The sequence below is a fragment of the Patiria miniata genome, unplaced genomic scaffold, assembly GCF_015706575.1.
Source record: "Patiria miniata isolate m_02_andy unplaced genomic scaffold, ASM1570657v1 HiC_scaffold_30, whole genome shotgun sequence".
Lineage (NCBI taxonomy): Eukaryota > Metazoa > Echinodermata > Asteroidea > Valvatida > Asterinidae > Patiria > Patiria miniata.
In genome coordinates this window covers 9692267-9710233 of record NW_024037070.1, presented here as the reverse complement: position 1 = coordinate 9710233, position 17967 = coordinate 9692267, and the positions used below count along the sequence as shown (strand labels likewise).

The 17967-nt window shown below is 42.5% G+C and overlaps 1 protein-coding gene across 1 annotated transcript; it reads right to left on the bottom strand.

The window, feature by feature from the left end:
* Positions 1-767: 767 nt before the first annotated feature.
* On the bottom strand, positions 768-5700 carry LOC119739448 (forkhead box protein C2-B-like). The gene has a single exon (XM_038214407.1). It carries the CDS (start codon positions 4772-4774, stop codon positions 3206-3208), a length of 1569 nt encoding a protein of 522 aa, XP_038070335.1. The 5' UTR covers positions 4775-5700; the 3' UTR covers positions 768-3205.
* Positions 5701-17967: the final 12267 nt, after the last annotated feature.

Here is a 17967-nt window from a genome sequence, read left to right as displayed (position 1 = left end):
TTGTTTCCTTAGGTGTGTAAGGGTTAACAAAAGTGAGACTATTTTCACAATCGTTTGTTTTGATATGGCACGGAAACCAAAACTGGGATACATTATTTGTTTTCTACACATTAGTTTGTCAATAGTAAAATTGCCGGTGTCGACCGTTATACCAATATGGTTACGTGTCGACAGTTATACCAATATGGTTACGTGTCGACAGTTATACCAATATGGTTACGTGTCGACAGTTATACCAATATGGTTACGATGGACAAAAATAAGTTATTATACAAGTCCTCTGGATATGATAACATAGTTTTCGCCGAGAAAATAGTAAGAAATTTCACTTTTACTGTGTTTTTCCCCCTGCAGTTGATGGCATTTTAAGATGCAACACGGGCGCCGAGAAAATATAATCAGAATCAATCACGTGACAGCTCCTTTCTAATTAAGCGTGAGATCCGTTCATGGATAATCATCGATTTTTTTTTCTTTCTCGTTTTTTCCTCCCTCTTGCTTGTAATCAGTGCCAGATCGACCAGCAAAACTAGCGCTGCATAATTCCCACGTCCCTATATCCGGCCGAAATTGCGTGAAAAGGCTTTGTGGTTGGAAACAAAATTTGCTACCAAATTTTTGGACAAATTACACAGTCACACCAAAAAAATGCGGACTGAGAATCTCAGCAGTTTTACAAGTGAATGTTAGCCTACTATAGGGTTTCTCTGTGATATTAAAAACACAACCAAAAATAATAGTCTGGTGTGCAAAAGCATGATCTTCTGTTTTCAGTCCCTTTTATTTTGCAGGATTTCGGTCCATAATACGCCAATCCCAGGAAAGGATATCTTGATCTAACACTACTAGAACTGTCTCGCTGTGAAGTGGAAAATATCCCCCGAGTTATCTGGGTCACATATTTTCAAAATGTGGCATTAAATCGAGATTAACAGAAGTTGAGCGTCTTCCTCAGTGATTAACGAGGTTTAGCAATGTCTAGTGGGAGGGCTCTTTTGAGTTCAGGACTGGACTCTCTATTTTCCATTATTAGATTTGGGACAATGTTACGGTTATTATATATCACTTGACACCAGCGTTCACGGGTACTAATCTATATTTATGGCCACTTCCTTCCCCATTTTCAAGCCCAGAGACAGTGCTTTCACTTCGTCACTAATGGGAAGCATTGAAAGGCCTTTTCAAAAGTGAATGTCGAAAAATTGGTTAACCACAAGTTCATTAGGCCTTATGTGCCACCGAGAAAAACTGTGAGAAATATTTCAACGAAAGGATATTCTGAGTTCAGATAACGGGACAAAATGTACATGCAATTTCTTCTCCGAGTAATAAGTGATTTTTTCCGATTTTTTTTTTACTTCAGTTTTTTGTGTTGGTAACCTACACTTTGGATTCTAAAAGTTCTAGACTGCGTTTATCTTTTCTACAAGCAAATGGAATCTATAAATGAGAAGGAATTTACAAAACATTGGCCTCTTTTGTTTTATATGTACCAATTGTTCATATAAGGAAATTACCAGCTTGCACTTTAAAATAATTCTCACATTTCCGAATATGTCATATCATTTTTGCATAGAAATGTAAGGATCTGAAACAACTTTTCCTCAATGGATACACCGAGTGCACACAAATCTCAGGCAAGACTAAATATTAAAAAAAATGGTTAAAAGATTTGGCCATTTTACATTTGGTCATTTATAAATATTTATATATTTATATGAATGTTTATATACACATATGTTTATATACATATGTATACATATCATTGTACACATATATTAATATTTATATCTCTGGGGTGTAAAAAATACTGAGCTTCTTTAGAGTGGGCTCCATGAGTGAACCAGTTTTCCCGCTCAGTGTGTATCAATCATGAGAGCAAAAACTCCACAAAGACAACTGTCTCCGCTCGACACTGCTGCGGTATAATTCAGCGGTCACGGAGGCAGGACTTGCCGGGGCTGTAAATTCAATAGTAACGGGTCAGTTCTCGCCGTGGAGCCCGGTTAGCCGACGCTCCGATGGGCAAAGCGAATGATTCCAAGCGTTGCTGATCGGGCCTAAAAACCTATAGTTAGATTGCACAAATGACTTGTGTTGCTTTGCAAGCGTGCTCGTGACTGAGACTTTCAACTCTCCCTCCGTATTATACAGCAGTACATGCCATAAATTGGAGCTGAAACCTTTATTTTGTTCACACAATTGGCAAGAACTTCAACCTTATTTTATGTAATTCAGCCATAATTGAATAAAAAGAAGAATAAATCTCTTGTGCAGTGTTCGCCCTATCGCACCATTTTCCGGTCACTGGTATTCAAAAGGGGACAATAAAATCTATATACTGAAATAGAAATGCATTAATAATTGAATGGTATCTGAGAAATACAGCCCGGGAATATTGGGATTTGATGGACTTCATGTGGCAAATAAAAAGGTTCAAGTTCAAAATGGTGTTGATAGTTCATACGATACGAGCAAGTCACCATCAGATTCCATACTTAAAGCTTATGTGATACTACTATACGTCTTTGACAGGATGTCTGTATCATTATACAATAGGAAAAGTATCACTTTAACAGTCATGGCATCATCACAACGTTTAAAAATTGTCTATGTTTGATACTCGTATACAAACACCACCATGGCCGAGCATTTACAAATTCGATAAACAAGCTGGCAAAATATCGGCTTTTACCAGTGTCATGCCAATAGTAGGGTATAATCCTAGAGCTTTGTAATGGGCTTACCACTGGATCGATGGCAATGGTTAACCTGACTGTAAAAACTAAGTCATCCAGACGGATTGTTTATTAAAGAAATATTATGGAAAGTTCTCCCCAAAGTTTACAAAAACAAAGTGTACTCAGCAGCGGGTAAACTTACAGACTACATTTTTCTTCTAAGCATTAATAAAAAAAGAAAATCTGCCACCGATCTGACCCAAAGCAAACAAGAAAGCGTGAGTTCTGAAGACTGAGTTCATCCCAAGTCGGTTTGTGTGCGGTTGTAATACGACAGACAATCGGAAAACTCCGTAGTTGTATAAATATTGACAAATTGGGTCATTACAACAAGCAATGTATACCAAACCACGTGCGTTTCGAGATTCACAGCACAACACAAAAGTGACAAGTAAGAAACCCGTTTTTGCATCTTTTTGTTCTTTTCGTGTCTTTTTTTTTTACTCAGGTTTGTTTTGTTTATATCAGTACTTTGAACAGTCATAGGAGGAGTATTGTCCTGCCACATGGTACATACCGGGTGCTGTAGTGCCGGTTGGTGAGCGGTAAGACGTAGCGGCTAGTTGGCAGCTATCCCCGGTGTTTAGGCCCAGTGTTACGGGCGAGTTGTGACTCAGCGCCATCAGTCGTTGTGAGGGTAGCCGTTGCGAGTCGTACATACCGAAGGACTGACCGTGCGAGCCCGTGCTGGTACCGTGCAGGTCGGCCGGGCTTGGGCCTTGGTACCACGAGTTGCTCCCGGTAGTGCCACCGCGATGCACTGGGCTGAGATTGCTGGGTTGCGATGTCATGATGGAATTGGGGCCTTGGGGACTTGGTCGCTGGGACAAACCTTGCTCTTGATGCACTTCTTCTGGTGTAGGGGCAATGGCCATGTGCTTACCCATGCTCAAATCAGGTTCGTACATGTTACAGTGGTAGTTCATGCCATGATTGACTAAGTTTACATTACCGGTCATGCCGGTCGTTTTCTTGGAGCATGAGACTCCGCCTGGTCCCGAGTGATAAGTCTGGTTGTAGCTGAGCGGTTGAGGAGAGACGAGTTGACCCACCACCGGCCTTCCAGGCAAAGGGTGTCCACCCGGGTTCAAGTCAGAGTTGCAGCCGTTGGTGGAGTCCCGGTCGTGGTGAACGGTCATGATGTTATCGACGGTGTAACTTGACGGTGAGGTGGTCATCATTGTCCCATCTCCTGACAAATGCCGTGAGTTCCCGGGAGATTCTCTTAGAACGGGGGAGTCCACAGGCTCCACTTTTGGGGTTAGAAGTGGGGTGCTGCTGTTGCTGGTCAGTACCTTAGAGGTAGCTGTCATTGGGGATGTTGACTCGGCCGGATGACCTGATTCCTCCGTCCCCGAGGAGACACCATTTTGATGGTTGATGAGTTCTTGGGATGTAGCGTCCCCAGAATGACCTTCGTTAAGTCTTTCTCTCTCCTCTTTCTCTTGGATGGTCTTGTTTCTCTTGAATCGCTTCCTACGTCTCAGGTAGCTACCGTTATCGAACATGTTGTAACTATCGGGATCCAGGCTCCAGTAGCTTCCCTTGCCGGGTTTCTTGTCATCTCGGGGTATCTTGATGAAGCAGTCATTCAGGGAGAGGTTGTGCCGAATTGAATTCTGCCAACCCTGCTTGTTTTCCCTGTAAAACGGAAACCTGTCCATGATGAAGGAGTATATTCCGTTGAGTGTGCATCGCTTTTCTGGGGCATTCATGATAGCCATAGCGATCAGAGCGATGTAGGAGTACGGGGGTTTGACCATGTCTTTGGGATTTTGCTGCTGGTGGCCGTACGGGCCGTACCCCCGCGCGATGCTGGAATATTGGTCATGGCTGTAGACAGAAACCGGCATCCCCGAGTAGCTGGGATGTCGGTAGTAACTCTGGTCCTGAAACACCGGGTGCATGACGCCCAGCGAGTTCGGTGTGGCCGGGTTAGCCGAGGCGAAACTGGCCTGCATGGTCAGCCCCAGGTTGGCAGAAGGTGGCGTATTGCCGGAGTTTTCCACGGAGTTGAAAGCGTACATGGGCATGGATCCGTTCGCTAAGGCAACAGCCTGCTCAATATACTAAGCCACAAGGAAACCGTCAACACGTAGCCATCATGAGTTCTAAGTCACGCCCAGAAATCCGGTAGCCAATCAGCGCGCAGCTGGCGACCACCCATCACGACCTGCCCACACACAGAGAGCGATACATACACTGCTCAACGATATATGACTGTCAGCGTTCACTTGACGACCAAATAAATTAATTGCTAATTTTTACTGATTTTCCGCGTTCAACTCGATTACCAAACCTGATGGAGACGAATTTATACACCGAGCCGGCTCACCCAGTTAAAGTTTACACTTGAGGTACGGGCGTGAGTTTTGACCGCTGCTGAACCAAATCTCCCCAAACACACTCTTGCTGTTTTCATATTTTCTTTCACCACAAAAGTCCGCGCGGCCGTCTGCGAGTGTTAACCGGATTATTGGCAACAAAATCCGAGCGAAGTGTGGCCGAACTGGCCCAGTTCAATCCCTGCTCTAAACAGAATAGAACCCACAAACTCAGGGATTTCTGTTTTAAAGTCCATTTTTTGTTGAACTGCCAGCCGTTGGTTGTCAAACTAGGAGGTGAAATATAAAGCTGTTTTCATGGTCCGAACAGCGGCCATTAATTTCGGGTTTACGGTCCTGCCTTCTACCCGAGCTTTTTGCCAAGAACCACTGTTGGGGGCAGTTGGTGGTTTAAACTCCCGCTAGCCTGTCTTCCTTCTTTGGTCATTTTATTTCAAGAACTGCAAATTGCCCCGAAACAGCTGGTTAGCATTAACGCCGTTTATGAATAGATCTCTGTTGCAAATTTGTTACAACAACCCAAGCCAATTATTATTACTCTCAATAGGGCACTGGCTTTTTTTCAACTCTACTTCCCATTACCGTAGCTCCATTTATAGCCCTATGATGGTGCAGTGTGTTCAAACTTCCAACACACTAAAAATTCCGCGTGAAATCGAAAGTGCAATCGCCAGTTTATCACGAAGGTTGTTGCGGTCCGTGCCTGCTCGCATGACTTCAAGGGTGCGAACAGTGGATGTTTATTGGCTGTTTACGTGTTTACATGTCCATCACCCATGTCTCTCTTAACAACGGTGGATGGTGGACTGTGGGCCTTTCATGTTTTACCGGTCACTTGCTGAGCCCTACGATGACCATCTTTTACCGATGTCCAGCCATATATGTTGCGCACATTATAGGACCATGTCCTCGCAGTCAGATAGCGCGTTGAGTGATTCACCGGGTCTGACCTTGGGTCAGCCCCTTTAAAATGTCACCCCCGACCGGTAGGCTGTTTTAAAGGCACAGTTTGTGTGTACTCATCTTTACTTTCCATCATTATACTGGCAGTGGGGCATTGCATAGGCTTGGGTTTGGTTTAACCTTATGATATAAGTACGGAACCCTTTATAGGAGCTTTGGGTAATGATTTGGGCTACAACACGTCAAATTTGTGTGTAGGTCAATGCGTAAATTCATCATGCATTTTTTTTTTCAAATCAGCATTTGGTATGCGATTGCAAGGAGAATAGAATTAGAACCAGGTTTGGCATTGTTTAGACATTTTCTTATGTAACCCATTCCTGCCAGCTATGTAAACTATCTCAATAGTCATTTTATCGAACCATTTTACTTTCAGCAGTTGTTCCTAATTTTGTTGTGATTCTACAGTCGTCTTGTTTGCAGTGGTATCATCAAAATGGCATCGAGCTTCTTCTTTCTATCCTCTATCAGTCATCTCTGAAGTATCAACTCGAAAACACAGGATGGCATTTGCATTCTGATGCCATTAAACAATGTTATTATTTAGATTTTGTGCCCTTGACTTGAGCAGGGATTAATAACGGTTCAATGAGATTTATGGTTGTAATCAAACTAGCTCCTCAACATTGATTGGCAGGGAAAGTTCAAATGGACAGAGAGAATGCGGGTTGTTCTCTGGAAGTGGAACAAAAATAATGACTTCCCCAAAGGAAGCATGGTTTGTACTTCAGCTCTGCTTCTCCCATCCGCGAAAAATGAACATGTCCATATAGACGTTTTTTCCCAAACGTTAGGTTTTTGATTTGTTTTTATTCTTTTTCACCTGTGTGCACGGTAGGCTTAACTGTGACAGCAGGCCTAATTCAAGTAATTGATGATTGTAGAACTAGAAGGTGGCATTGTCTATTGGCTCCTCTGTGACGCCCCTCCCCACGCCCGAAACAAAAGAGAACCGTATCATCATAATACTCGTGTTTTTTTCTTTCTAAAAGGTTGCAAAACTCCCCTCAATTTTCAAACTTTGGTTTCCTGCAACGGGGAAACTAACACCATATACACAATTATTAATGTTAAGAGACATACCCAGTTAAAGAACCCTCAAGTATAGTCTTGAACCAAAATAATGCCCGCCGCTGTAAATATTAAAACGATACAGAATAGTTTTAGTAGCCATGATCGGTAAGTTCTTGATGGAAATCCTGAATTAAATAGCACTTGTGCTTGGCAGTGGGAAAAACACCCACTGAGCACCCAAATCATGTCAATTGACTTGTGCAGGTTAGCAGACTGAGCCATGTGTGGAGTAGCCCATGTTTGCCCACAGTTGATTGTGTACTGCTCCTTCACCTGCTGTCAAGGTATGCACTATGCACACACATCTGAGTATTGCCTACGGCTAATCTTCGAACTGCCGCTTTCACTTCAGAAATGAATAGTTCGGCAAGCTACAGACTCAAGCCCAACTCTTCATAGAGGGACTGTATTTAGCCAAAACCTATGCTATGGGAAAAGTCCCACTCTACTAGTTGTGTGTTGTTAGGGGGGGGGGCCTTGCGGGTGCTCAAATATTATGACAACCATGTGATGTCGCCAGTTAACCAGGAATGTTTCAGTACACTAGTGATGGAGATTGGCCACAGTTTGGTTAATAATAAGTTAGCACCCTCTTCACCTTTTAAGTCCGACCGTCGTCTTACCCGATCCCATCGGACCCTGCGGTTGATTGCCTCAGTAAAAACCACTGGTGCAACAAAGACCAGTTTTATCGAAACAAAACTGTTGACCGTCCCTGCCTCTCGTACAAAATGCAGAAATGGTTGTTCTGTTTTTCATTGGTGGAAGCGAGCTTGTATTCAAATTATTTGTTTGCTATATTTTTCACTGCATTGCAAGAATTAGACTACCTCTTAAGATAACTGATTGAAAAAGGTAATTAGTAAAAGTTTACAATCGTAGTCTGGACTTAATGTAGTACGATACCTAAACAAATAAGTCACACGAACATACCTTTTAGGGTCTGTGGACAGACTATCCGTTTTGCGTATTATCAATTGCTTTTCGTGCAATTTGAATTGTTAGGCATTTTAACGCAACCTTATAGGAATCCCATGTGATACAGGTGTATTCAAGCCCCACCCAGGGAATAAATGACAAATTTCCCTTTGTCATAGATCCATGTCATTGTATTTTGTTTACAGCCGTTGTCAGACTGTTTCCAGGAACCATTTTGGTCCATGCATTTCCCTTTCTAGCGAAGCCTTTCGTGTAGTCCTGTTATGCTTCCACAGTATCACCATGATCAAGGGATCAGCGTTTAATACCAGGAAGATGCCGCATGGACAGCGCCTGAAACATCTGTCGGCATGCGTGCCAGCTTGAAAAGTACGCGTACAAAATGCGGTCACTTGTAGTGTGCCCGGAACTGTCTAAATTGTACCCCGGTTGATTTTCATGAGAATCAGGCATTTCGCGAGCGGGGGAGTACCCACTTCAGCTCTAAAATGCAAGTCAGTTTTCGGTTTGCAGAAAAAAGGAACAAAATGAGGAAATATGGACCAAAAAAATACTTTGTTTTGTAGGCCGACATCATGGTTGTTTTGTTTCCGTGAAGTCGGCTATAAAAAGTACTAACCCACTCAATAAAGCACGGTTTAATTTACATAGCATGAACGAGTTTTGTTGATTCAACATTCCTTTGTTTCAATGGAAAAGATCATGACGCTTCAATCTTGATTGATTTCCATCCTACATAAAAAGGATCCTTTCCAACCATCAGGAAACCTGTCATTTTCGAATCGAAAGAGGGCGCTGCGATATACATACATTTTGCAAAATTATATTTGACAAAATAGATACTTATTACCGAACGTAAAACCTAAGGTTGGCTTGATCTACATTCAAGATTCAGTGAACTGAAGCGTGATTAGGTTGGACTCTTCTAATTATCTTTCCACGCTTAAATAAATCTTGGTCAAATGAGACACATTTCTAACAACTCGATCGGGAAATAGGGACTTACTGATACTACTGTTACTGATGTCCCCATATGAAACCACAAAATAGAACTTGCATAGGATTGTATGAACAATTCGAGAAGAGATAGACAGTTGCTTTAATACGGTGACTTAACCTCATTTCAGTGGTAAATTTGATGTTTTCCTCGGAGGCTCTCAATATCAACTCAGCCGTACCTTTTTGTGCCAGACTTGCCGGCAACGGGCCGGGCCTTTGGCCCGCGTGGGTGGCAGCTAAATCGGGACTTTTTAACCATTAGTACACCCGATGCTGGGAGTAAGCTTATCTCACCGGAAATAAAGCATAACCGTCTGCTCACCAAAACCACCAAGTTGCTGGTATTGTTCTTCTAAATTGTACTTTTTCACACGGTGCTATAGTTCGCTGGAGTATTTCCTTTTTGGAGTTGGCAGACAACAGCCTAGTGCCCTTTCGGGTTGGAATTGTGCCAGAAAAGTACGTCAAAGAAAATTTTATTGTCGGATGATATTGTTTCCAATTCATAGGACATTCTTCCACATCCAAAATGCACATTCCGAACAGACACGTGTTTCACTCGCATTTTCTCCCATTTGACTCTAATTGTGTACCAAATTTCTTCAATTTGACTCTTTTTTGTGTGTCATTTTCGGGCAATTTTGTGTGGATTTTTCTTGGATTTGCCACTTTGGAAACACCTTTAATTTATCATTGTTTTATTGCACCACCCATTCATGAGGTAAATACGCAAAGAGTTTTCGCGGCACTGATCAACGGTTTTCAAAGACCAACCTGAGCAGAAAGCCGAAAGGTAAAAATAAAAGATTGCCAAAAAGCCTCCACCTTGAGCCCATCAGGCCGGAAACCATGACATGTCTTCCCCTTTGATCAGTCCGTGCGGAGTATCCATTAAACTCAGAAATTATATTTGTGTTGCAAGACCAAGGATTCCATCCGTAAAGTCAGGAGATTTCACTTAGGAGTACGACCTTTATCCATCGCCCTGAAATAAAACCAACTGCCAACACTGTTTTCTTTTCACACGTCAATGGTTTGCGACCCTTTTACTAAGCATCGTACTGTTTGTCGAGTAGTTTATTCAGTAAGTTTCGAAAACTTCTCACACTGTGTCGAATTGACGAAACGTATACAATCATGGAGAGAGTCCTTCCTCCATGCTGCAATATTTTAAACGAGGAAAGGAATAATCTTGTGTGCAAACTATACATGAAAAACGGAGTATTTTTTGCTCGTGACCCTACAATTTTTCGTAATGTGTTAACTCATGCAAATTCGAGAATCATTCTTTTAAATCATCTTCCCTCGGACTGAGGTAGAATTGGAGTATCATTCAGGTCAACCTTGATACTATGACAGTTTGAAATATAATTCTCGGTCGTCAAAGAGTCACAATGGAAGCTAAGGCATTTAATGCAAGGCTGTGGTTTCTCAAGACTGACAGGATTAAACCCGTATCAGCTTCGCTAATGAGATATATTACCTTGTACTCATGGGTCTATGTTCAAAAACAGCCAATTATGCGAGGGGGTCGTTTTTTTAATGAAACATCAGAAGGCAAACGCTGTCGTGTGAGCACCTCAGATTTGGGGACGGTCATGGCTTTGCTTGTCGCACGAGATTTGATCAATATTCATTCTTGCTGAGTTGTTTCGGGTTTTGTTACGAACTGAACTCGGAAGAAAAATACAGTAGCGTATCCAGCTTTTGATGGGGGGGGGGGGGGGCAACCGCACAGCCGCGCCGAAATGTAGACAAGTGTTCTCCGGACACTTTTCAATGACTGAATGTTGACTGTTTGAAATTCTAATTAGAAAAAAAACTTGAAAAGGATACTTTGAAAGTTTCATACTATAACATCAAAGTGTCGGTAGGTCCTTGGGGTTCTGAAGGCAACGCTCGGGGAATTCTCTGGATTTTTAGTTTTATTTCAGAATGAAATTGTCGAAAGAAAACGGAAGATTCAAATCCACTGTCCAGATCTGATTACTTTGTTCCCCTTCACTTTCAAATTCTCATACTGTTCAAAACAAAAAAATTTCGATGAACGTAGAATAGATAAAATCCTTACCTGATAATTAGACCAATTTTTAATTGAAAACATTCATTGTTTATTAAATACCAGAAGGAAAAGAAATGACATTTTTGGGTTGACTTGAGGGGAGTAGTTGTAAAAAGCGTCATGCGTTAACCTTCGGAAGTAAATTGATGTTAGATATTTTCCCGATGTGGGGTGACGTTGTGATGGTTGTTAATGATTTCCCTTTATTCGTGTTCTATATATGCTCGTTTTAGGTGAAATTCCGTGCAGATGGGGAACAATTCAAATAAACATCCTCAAATAGCGTAACAATCCTAAACTTCGCTTCAATTGAAGCAAACAGTGAAGTCGAGGCCTAATTTGTACTGGCACCGGCGTATCAGGCAATTGTACTTGTCACATGGAGTGTGTGTGGCTGATAAATGAATTCGGGTATGAGGCCGACAAAACTCAGCCAAACGGGCGTGCCGTGAAAAAGGGGAGTATGCTACAGAAACTCCAGAAACAGTGAATGGGTCGATCAAGGCCGGAGAGGAGACGAACAGACAGGGAACGGTGCCGACGGAGGAAAACAATGGGAGCTATTCATTCAATCAACCGACCAGTAGTCTTCTTTCTTTTGTGTCCTCGAGCTTGGAAAATGACAATTTGACGCCGAAACCGATGACGACCATCCAAGGTCCTTGGAGGGATGAGTTGTACAGAGGATGGTGTGAACTGTCAAGGGAAGGCTAGGGATGCACAAGGACGATTTCTTCGGTCAAGGTGATTGAGAGAAGGGAAGGTGTGTCTCTGGTTTTCAGATCAGGAGGTGAGAAAAATGGGGAACCAGAATAACAAATGCTTTGTTGTGGATAATAAATCAAGGCGATGCTTGTCCTATGCCGACCATCATCATCATATCAAGGTGATTCTTGTCACTGTGGTTTGACAGGCCGCTGATTCGGTGTTCCTCGCTCTCCTGGGACTTTCTTGAGATTTTTCTGCGGTTCTTTAGCCCATGATGTGAGGAAGATTACATAACAACGGTATGCAACGCCCCACGAGGCGCTACCGCTTTCTCATTAAACAGATCTCCTGTTTAAAAGAAAGCCCTCGGATATCTTTTTAACCAAATCCTTGCCGCGATCTGGAGGGGAGATAAAAACAAAACGAGGACGGAATAGTTCCCTCTGAGCGGATTTTTTTTTCCAGCGGCCGGTTAGAAATTAGCCATCTGCCGGCCAAATGAACGGCAAGCCTCAAAGAGTTTGGCCGGAGACGCCCAGCCGAGGCTGCGAGGATTCCTGACGGTAGGGGATCCGTGCGAGGGTTACGGTTGCCCCTCGGCTAAAAAAAAAGTAGAGAAAATACTCCTCTTGAAAAACTAGTACACCCCAAAATAAATAACAAGAGCGAAGAATCGCGTTTGCTCATTGGGTATATCGTCCTTGAGATCATATATTGGATTTCTGAGTCCAAGCAGGAATTGGATGCTCGGAATCCTCCTACTCGGCACGGCGTGGCACGCAGAATTAACAGCGGGAGACCGCCAGATATCAGGCTGATTACTCGCTGCTCCTTCTCGCTCGCTCTGCTGGCGCTCACGGAGAGAAAAGTTTACATCTTGCCTACCGAAAAAAAAGAAAGGTGTGAATGAATCGGCATGCGGAGAGCGCTGAGCTCTGGGCAATTCGGAGGCCAGTAATTAGTGGGACTGGAGCTTGGCTGATTGGCAGTATGCGAGCAATGCCCCCGTATACAAACCCCAGGTGCGAGGATTGGGTCAACAACCAAACAAAAAACCTCAACTTAATGCCTTGATTGTTTTAATAAAGACCCCTAATTTTCAAAATGGATACTTGATTAGCGTTGATATGCTGCTTTACCGGCGCTTATTAAATTTGATTGGACGACCCCGAAGTGTGGCTGTCTGTAGGCGTAGTTTATGCATGCCTACCAGTTGTACATTCTATTTTTATTTTTACAGTGGAGCCGAATAGCGCCCTCTTTGACATTGTCCCCAACTCTGCGAACGTTTGAAAAACAAAAGACATCAATAACACATTTGCAGATTCATTTTTATATATCTACATTAAACGTGGGGTGTCCGTCAAAGCAAATATCCGATAAAACTATACCTTTATCCTTCTTGTGACTTTTTTCCAGTCGAGGATTTTTGTGAAGGGCAAAGAATGAGCTTAGCCTACTTGTGTACAATTATTTTATTACCGAAACGCGATAAAAATGGATTACTTTCCCTGGGGTGTGCAATGAAACTTCCGGTATCCCGACAGTGTTGACAAAAACAAGTCGAAATCTCAGAACAGAAGAGTTTGTTGTCCCACATCCCAGGTTTTAACAATCACCTTCTGAATAAAACCTAAGAAAGCCAAAACGCAAAGGGGGGGGGGAGGAAAGAAAACCTTCTGTTATCAGATGGAGCCTCGGGGTAAGATTTGTCAAGCTGTCGGGCCTTGATCCTGCCTGGAATACCTGCCAGAGCCCCCGGTAGCTCTCTCGCCATGTACCCGCTCCACTCGCTTGGGTATTAACAGTGCAAGTCCAAGGTGTCAATGTACGGCAACCAAAACACCAGTCACCCTCAGTGAGTGCGCTTCGAACGCCCGGCTGTTGAGTGCCTGCCATCAAGACAAAAACTCCCCTCCGTTCGATCTGTCTCTCCCGCTGAAAAGTTCAGCCTGTGTTTTTGCGACTGGAGGGGGCTTGAAAAAAGAGTCAAGAGAAGAGAGGGAATTAGCCCGGGTCTTTGGGCGGGAAGGAGGAAAATTGGTGCTTTTTACAGGCCCGTTGATAGACAGCTCGGAAGTTGGGAATGAAAACCTGATCTCGGGGAAGTTGTGAGAGAATCTAAGAGGGGGAGGCCAAGTTTGTGGTTTAGGTTTTAATAGTGTCAAGGTTTGCCAGGAAAGACATGATTGGTACTTTGTTAAGGGGGAGGTGTTGACCTAATTTCTCCTCCCATTATTATTAAGACATGTTTGCTAAATTTCTTCGCAGTAATAACACGAAAAGAAACCCACAAACAGTAAGTTGGAATGAAGACATTCGATTATGTTCGAGAAGATGATAATGATCATTGATGGCGATAAAACTTAAAAGGGATATGTCAGTGATGTTGATGCAAATAACAAGGACTGGGAAGACAGGTCATGAATGACAGTTGTGGACGGGTGACGGAAATTATCATGTTGAATACACTATTATAATGATGACAATTATGATGAAAACGGTGATGAAACATTCAAATGGCGATGATTTAAGATAGCAAGTATGATGACGACACAACTTGGATAAAGGTGATCCATTGGTTACCACAGTTGTTTTCTATGTTGACAGTGATGGTGATTGCAATGATAATGGCGTCATCATCATCATCGTCAATATCTTCACCATGGTAACGGGAGGAACATCCTTCATCCTCATCATGGTGATAGGCATCGTTAGCCCCATCAACATAACCACCATCATTTTCACAATCAAAAAACAATCCTCACAGTCATAGAAGGATGATGATGCTAATTACATTGCGATGACAGCAGATCATGTTCGGAGGTTTCAATGTTACCATTTCAATTGTAACATCCAGGCACCTTATGAATCCACTTATATACACTCAACAATAACACACAAAAAACGCCTACTCCCTAACCCACCCCTATCAATGGCAGTATAACTGTAACAGACAAAGAGAGAGAGGAAATATTCTCTTGAATAACAATTTTGACAGGAACTTCTCACAATAAGTCCCAAGGAAAATAAAGACGGCCGGCGTTCCCCCACCCTCCCTCCCTGTCGCAACACTAAATATTTATGGGGGGAGAAGTACACGCAGACCCTTGGTTGTTGGTTGTCGAGGTACTAGGTACTCGATGACCAACTTGTCATCACCCTGTCACAAGTTGGGTGCGTGCGTTGCGGAGTTGCAGTGCCCCTCCGTAGCCCCCACGGGAAGGATTGGAGGGTGCGAAGCAGTCTAGCGATCATGCACCCATTTACCACCGTGATGACAGGCGGAAGATATTCGGAGTCTAGTACCCCCCCCCCCCCCCCGCCCCGGTGTATTCGCCGTCTCACCTTGACCCCGCAGGGGAAAAAAGAAGTCTGTTTCGTATTTTTTTTTTTCAATTTCAGGAAAATCTTCTCTTTTTTTGGTAAAGAGTGCCATAAAGACAGAAAACAGTGGAAAATTCTATTATTTTTGTTTGATTTGAGAGTTAAGACAATGATATGAAAGCATGTGCGGCCATCCCCGGGGATGGGGGAGGGGGCTTGTCCCCCGTTAGGTTTTTGGAGGCCGGGACGCTAATGACGATGTCCAACCCCCCCCCCCCCAACCCCAAATATATCCCTCTTCGTATTTACATGAATTTATTTGAAATGTTTCCAAAGTGGTGTAACAGCTCTATACATTTAGTTATAGTCTGTAGTTTGCCATCATTCTTCATGTAAATGCGAGAGGTGTATTGCGGGAAATGGGCGTAAAACGTACATACACTGCAAAAACTGTATAATTTAACACCATTCGGTATCTATATAGGACAACACCAGTAAAATTTAACACCGGATGGTCCTATATAGATACCAACAGTGTAAATTTAACACTGCAGTTTTTGCAGTGTAGTTATGTACATCTATTAATATTATCACGTGAACATACATGTCTGAAAAGCTCATGGATAGAGAGATTGTCGTCTTCTTTGTGAACAAAAAATGGCAGGATTCTTTCGCTGGATTGGAACCCACAATGAGAAACAAATGAATGAATAGTCGGTAGGAGTTAAAAAAGAAACATGTCAAGTTGTCTCACGAAAACGTGTTTGCTCTATCATGAAAAAGACTAGTGACACTGCATCATTTTGCATGGCAGAAAGTTGCAGACCAAACATTATAAACATAGGCAACATGACAATGGACGAACGGGCTTATCTGTTATCACTATGACATTCCGACCATCCAAACACAATTCTTTTGAGAATGAGAAAAGAAATGCAATTGCAGCGGACGATATGTTTGTCCTGTTTTGCAATATGTACTTCCACGTTCATGACCAAACATGTGGAAGAAAATAATGCCGGAAGAACATAAACTATTAAAAATAAAGAACTCTGAAACTAACAAAATTCACACTTTCTTGGTCTCTTTTTTTATTTCCTCAAACCTTTTCCTTATTCTCGTGTAATGAAAAATAATTAGCAACCGGATCCGTTGCTAAAAACAATGACAAGTTTTGTGCCAACAACAATCACAGACGATCCAGCCCAAACAAAGCCGGATTGGGTAAAATCCTGGTCTTGAAAAAATACATTCGATGATCAATCCAAATATTGGATTATTATTTCAATAACAGCCGTGTTTAGGAAAACAGAAATTATGTATCTATATTTTTCTTGGGCTATACGCGATGACCTCGTTCCTTTAGCGATGGCTTGATTGGGGGAAGGAGCCGCCTGTAATCCGATCTGCCCGTCACAGTAATCGCTCATAATCTACTCAATTTCCGCAGTTTCGAATTCGGATTTTTGGGTTGCCTTTCCTATACATTCTCAGAGATCCGGGTTCAGATTGCCAAAAGCAGCACGCGAGTACTGCAAAAGATTGAAGTGCTTCTATTTCTTTTCTTTCAAATATCTCTTTTTTACGGGGGAGGAGAGACATGGCGTGGGCAGTATACGGTTGACTGGACTCTCGACAACGAGACAGATTTTGGTGGGCGTGAGGGGAAGAGAGTATGCATCTCCGGGTTGAAATTTGGACTAGCACTTCGTTTCGATTCCGTGTCTTCATAACTGTTTAAAACACATACTACTTTTTTAAGGCTTACGCCAGTATTCATTTCCTCATTTTGTTCTCTGCAAAAGTTTTGCCTTGAAAAGATCTACAAGTAATTACTGATAAAGAAAATAAAGTAGTCAACATGGAGGTATTTACGATGAAGTCCCCTTTCTCTAGATAACTACATTTGTGGAAAAACCGTTCAATGGCTGGCTTTTTATGATTGCGATTTCTCCAGATTAGATATTTACAAAATCAGGTTTCCTTGCCATGATGATGAAATCAAGGTGCACATTTTCTGAGCTAGTTGGGTTCATCATGGGGAATATTTTAAAGATTGAAATTTGTTGAAACTCTGAAAAACAACGTGTGTGTGATCATTTGCATTAAAATGAGGAAAAGTAGTGCCTAGACGTCATGAATTTAAATATATGGAAACAACCGTGAATTTGAAGTCAATACAAAACTGTTTTCATTCTGCTCAGCATCATCATTCATCAATGCCTTGCATTGGACTCACTTGCTCAATTGTGAGAAATTTTCCTAGACAGTTAAACCGAATGAGTTCTCGCCTATGGAATATTTAGCAAAAAGTGTACAACCTGTTTATAAGCAATCCTCCAACCCCCCCCCCCCACCCCTTCCAAAAAAAGAGCCAATCCCAGAGTTGCATCCCAGTCAGCTTGATGACGTCATGAGGATAACAAGCCTTTAATACACACTTAAACGGTTAAGCTCTTGGCAATTACTAATTGAATCCAGAGGATTTGTACAATTAATCCGCCGTCTCTTGATTGATAACCACGACCGCTGCGCTAGAGAACAAATCAGTATAAGTTTACACTGCCGAATGGGCAACCGCGAGGGGAATTTCACTGCCATATTTTGAGGGGGGAAATCTGCCGTAATCTTCCATCAATTCGATCTGAGATCCAGTGGACTCACGTGACAAATCCTAGTAGGGTAGAGCTGGGATATGGAGATGTTTCCGCTGGGTTGTTGAGAGAAAAGAGTTGCGAGGTTGCTAAAAAACCTGCTGCGTGATTCAGAATCGGGGGGAGTCTGCAAAACCAAAATAAATATCAAGTTG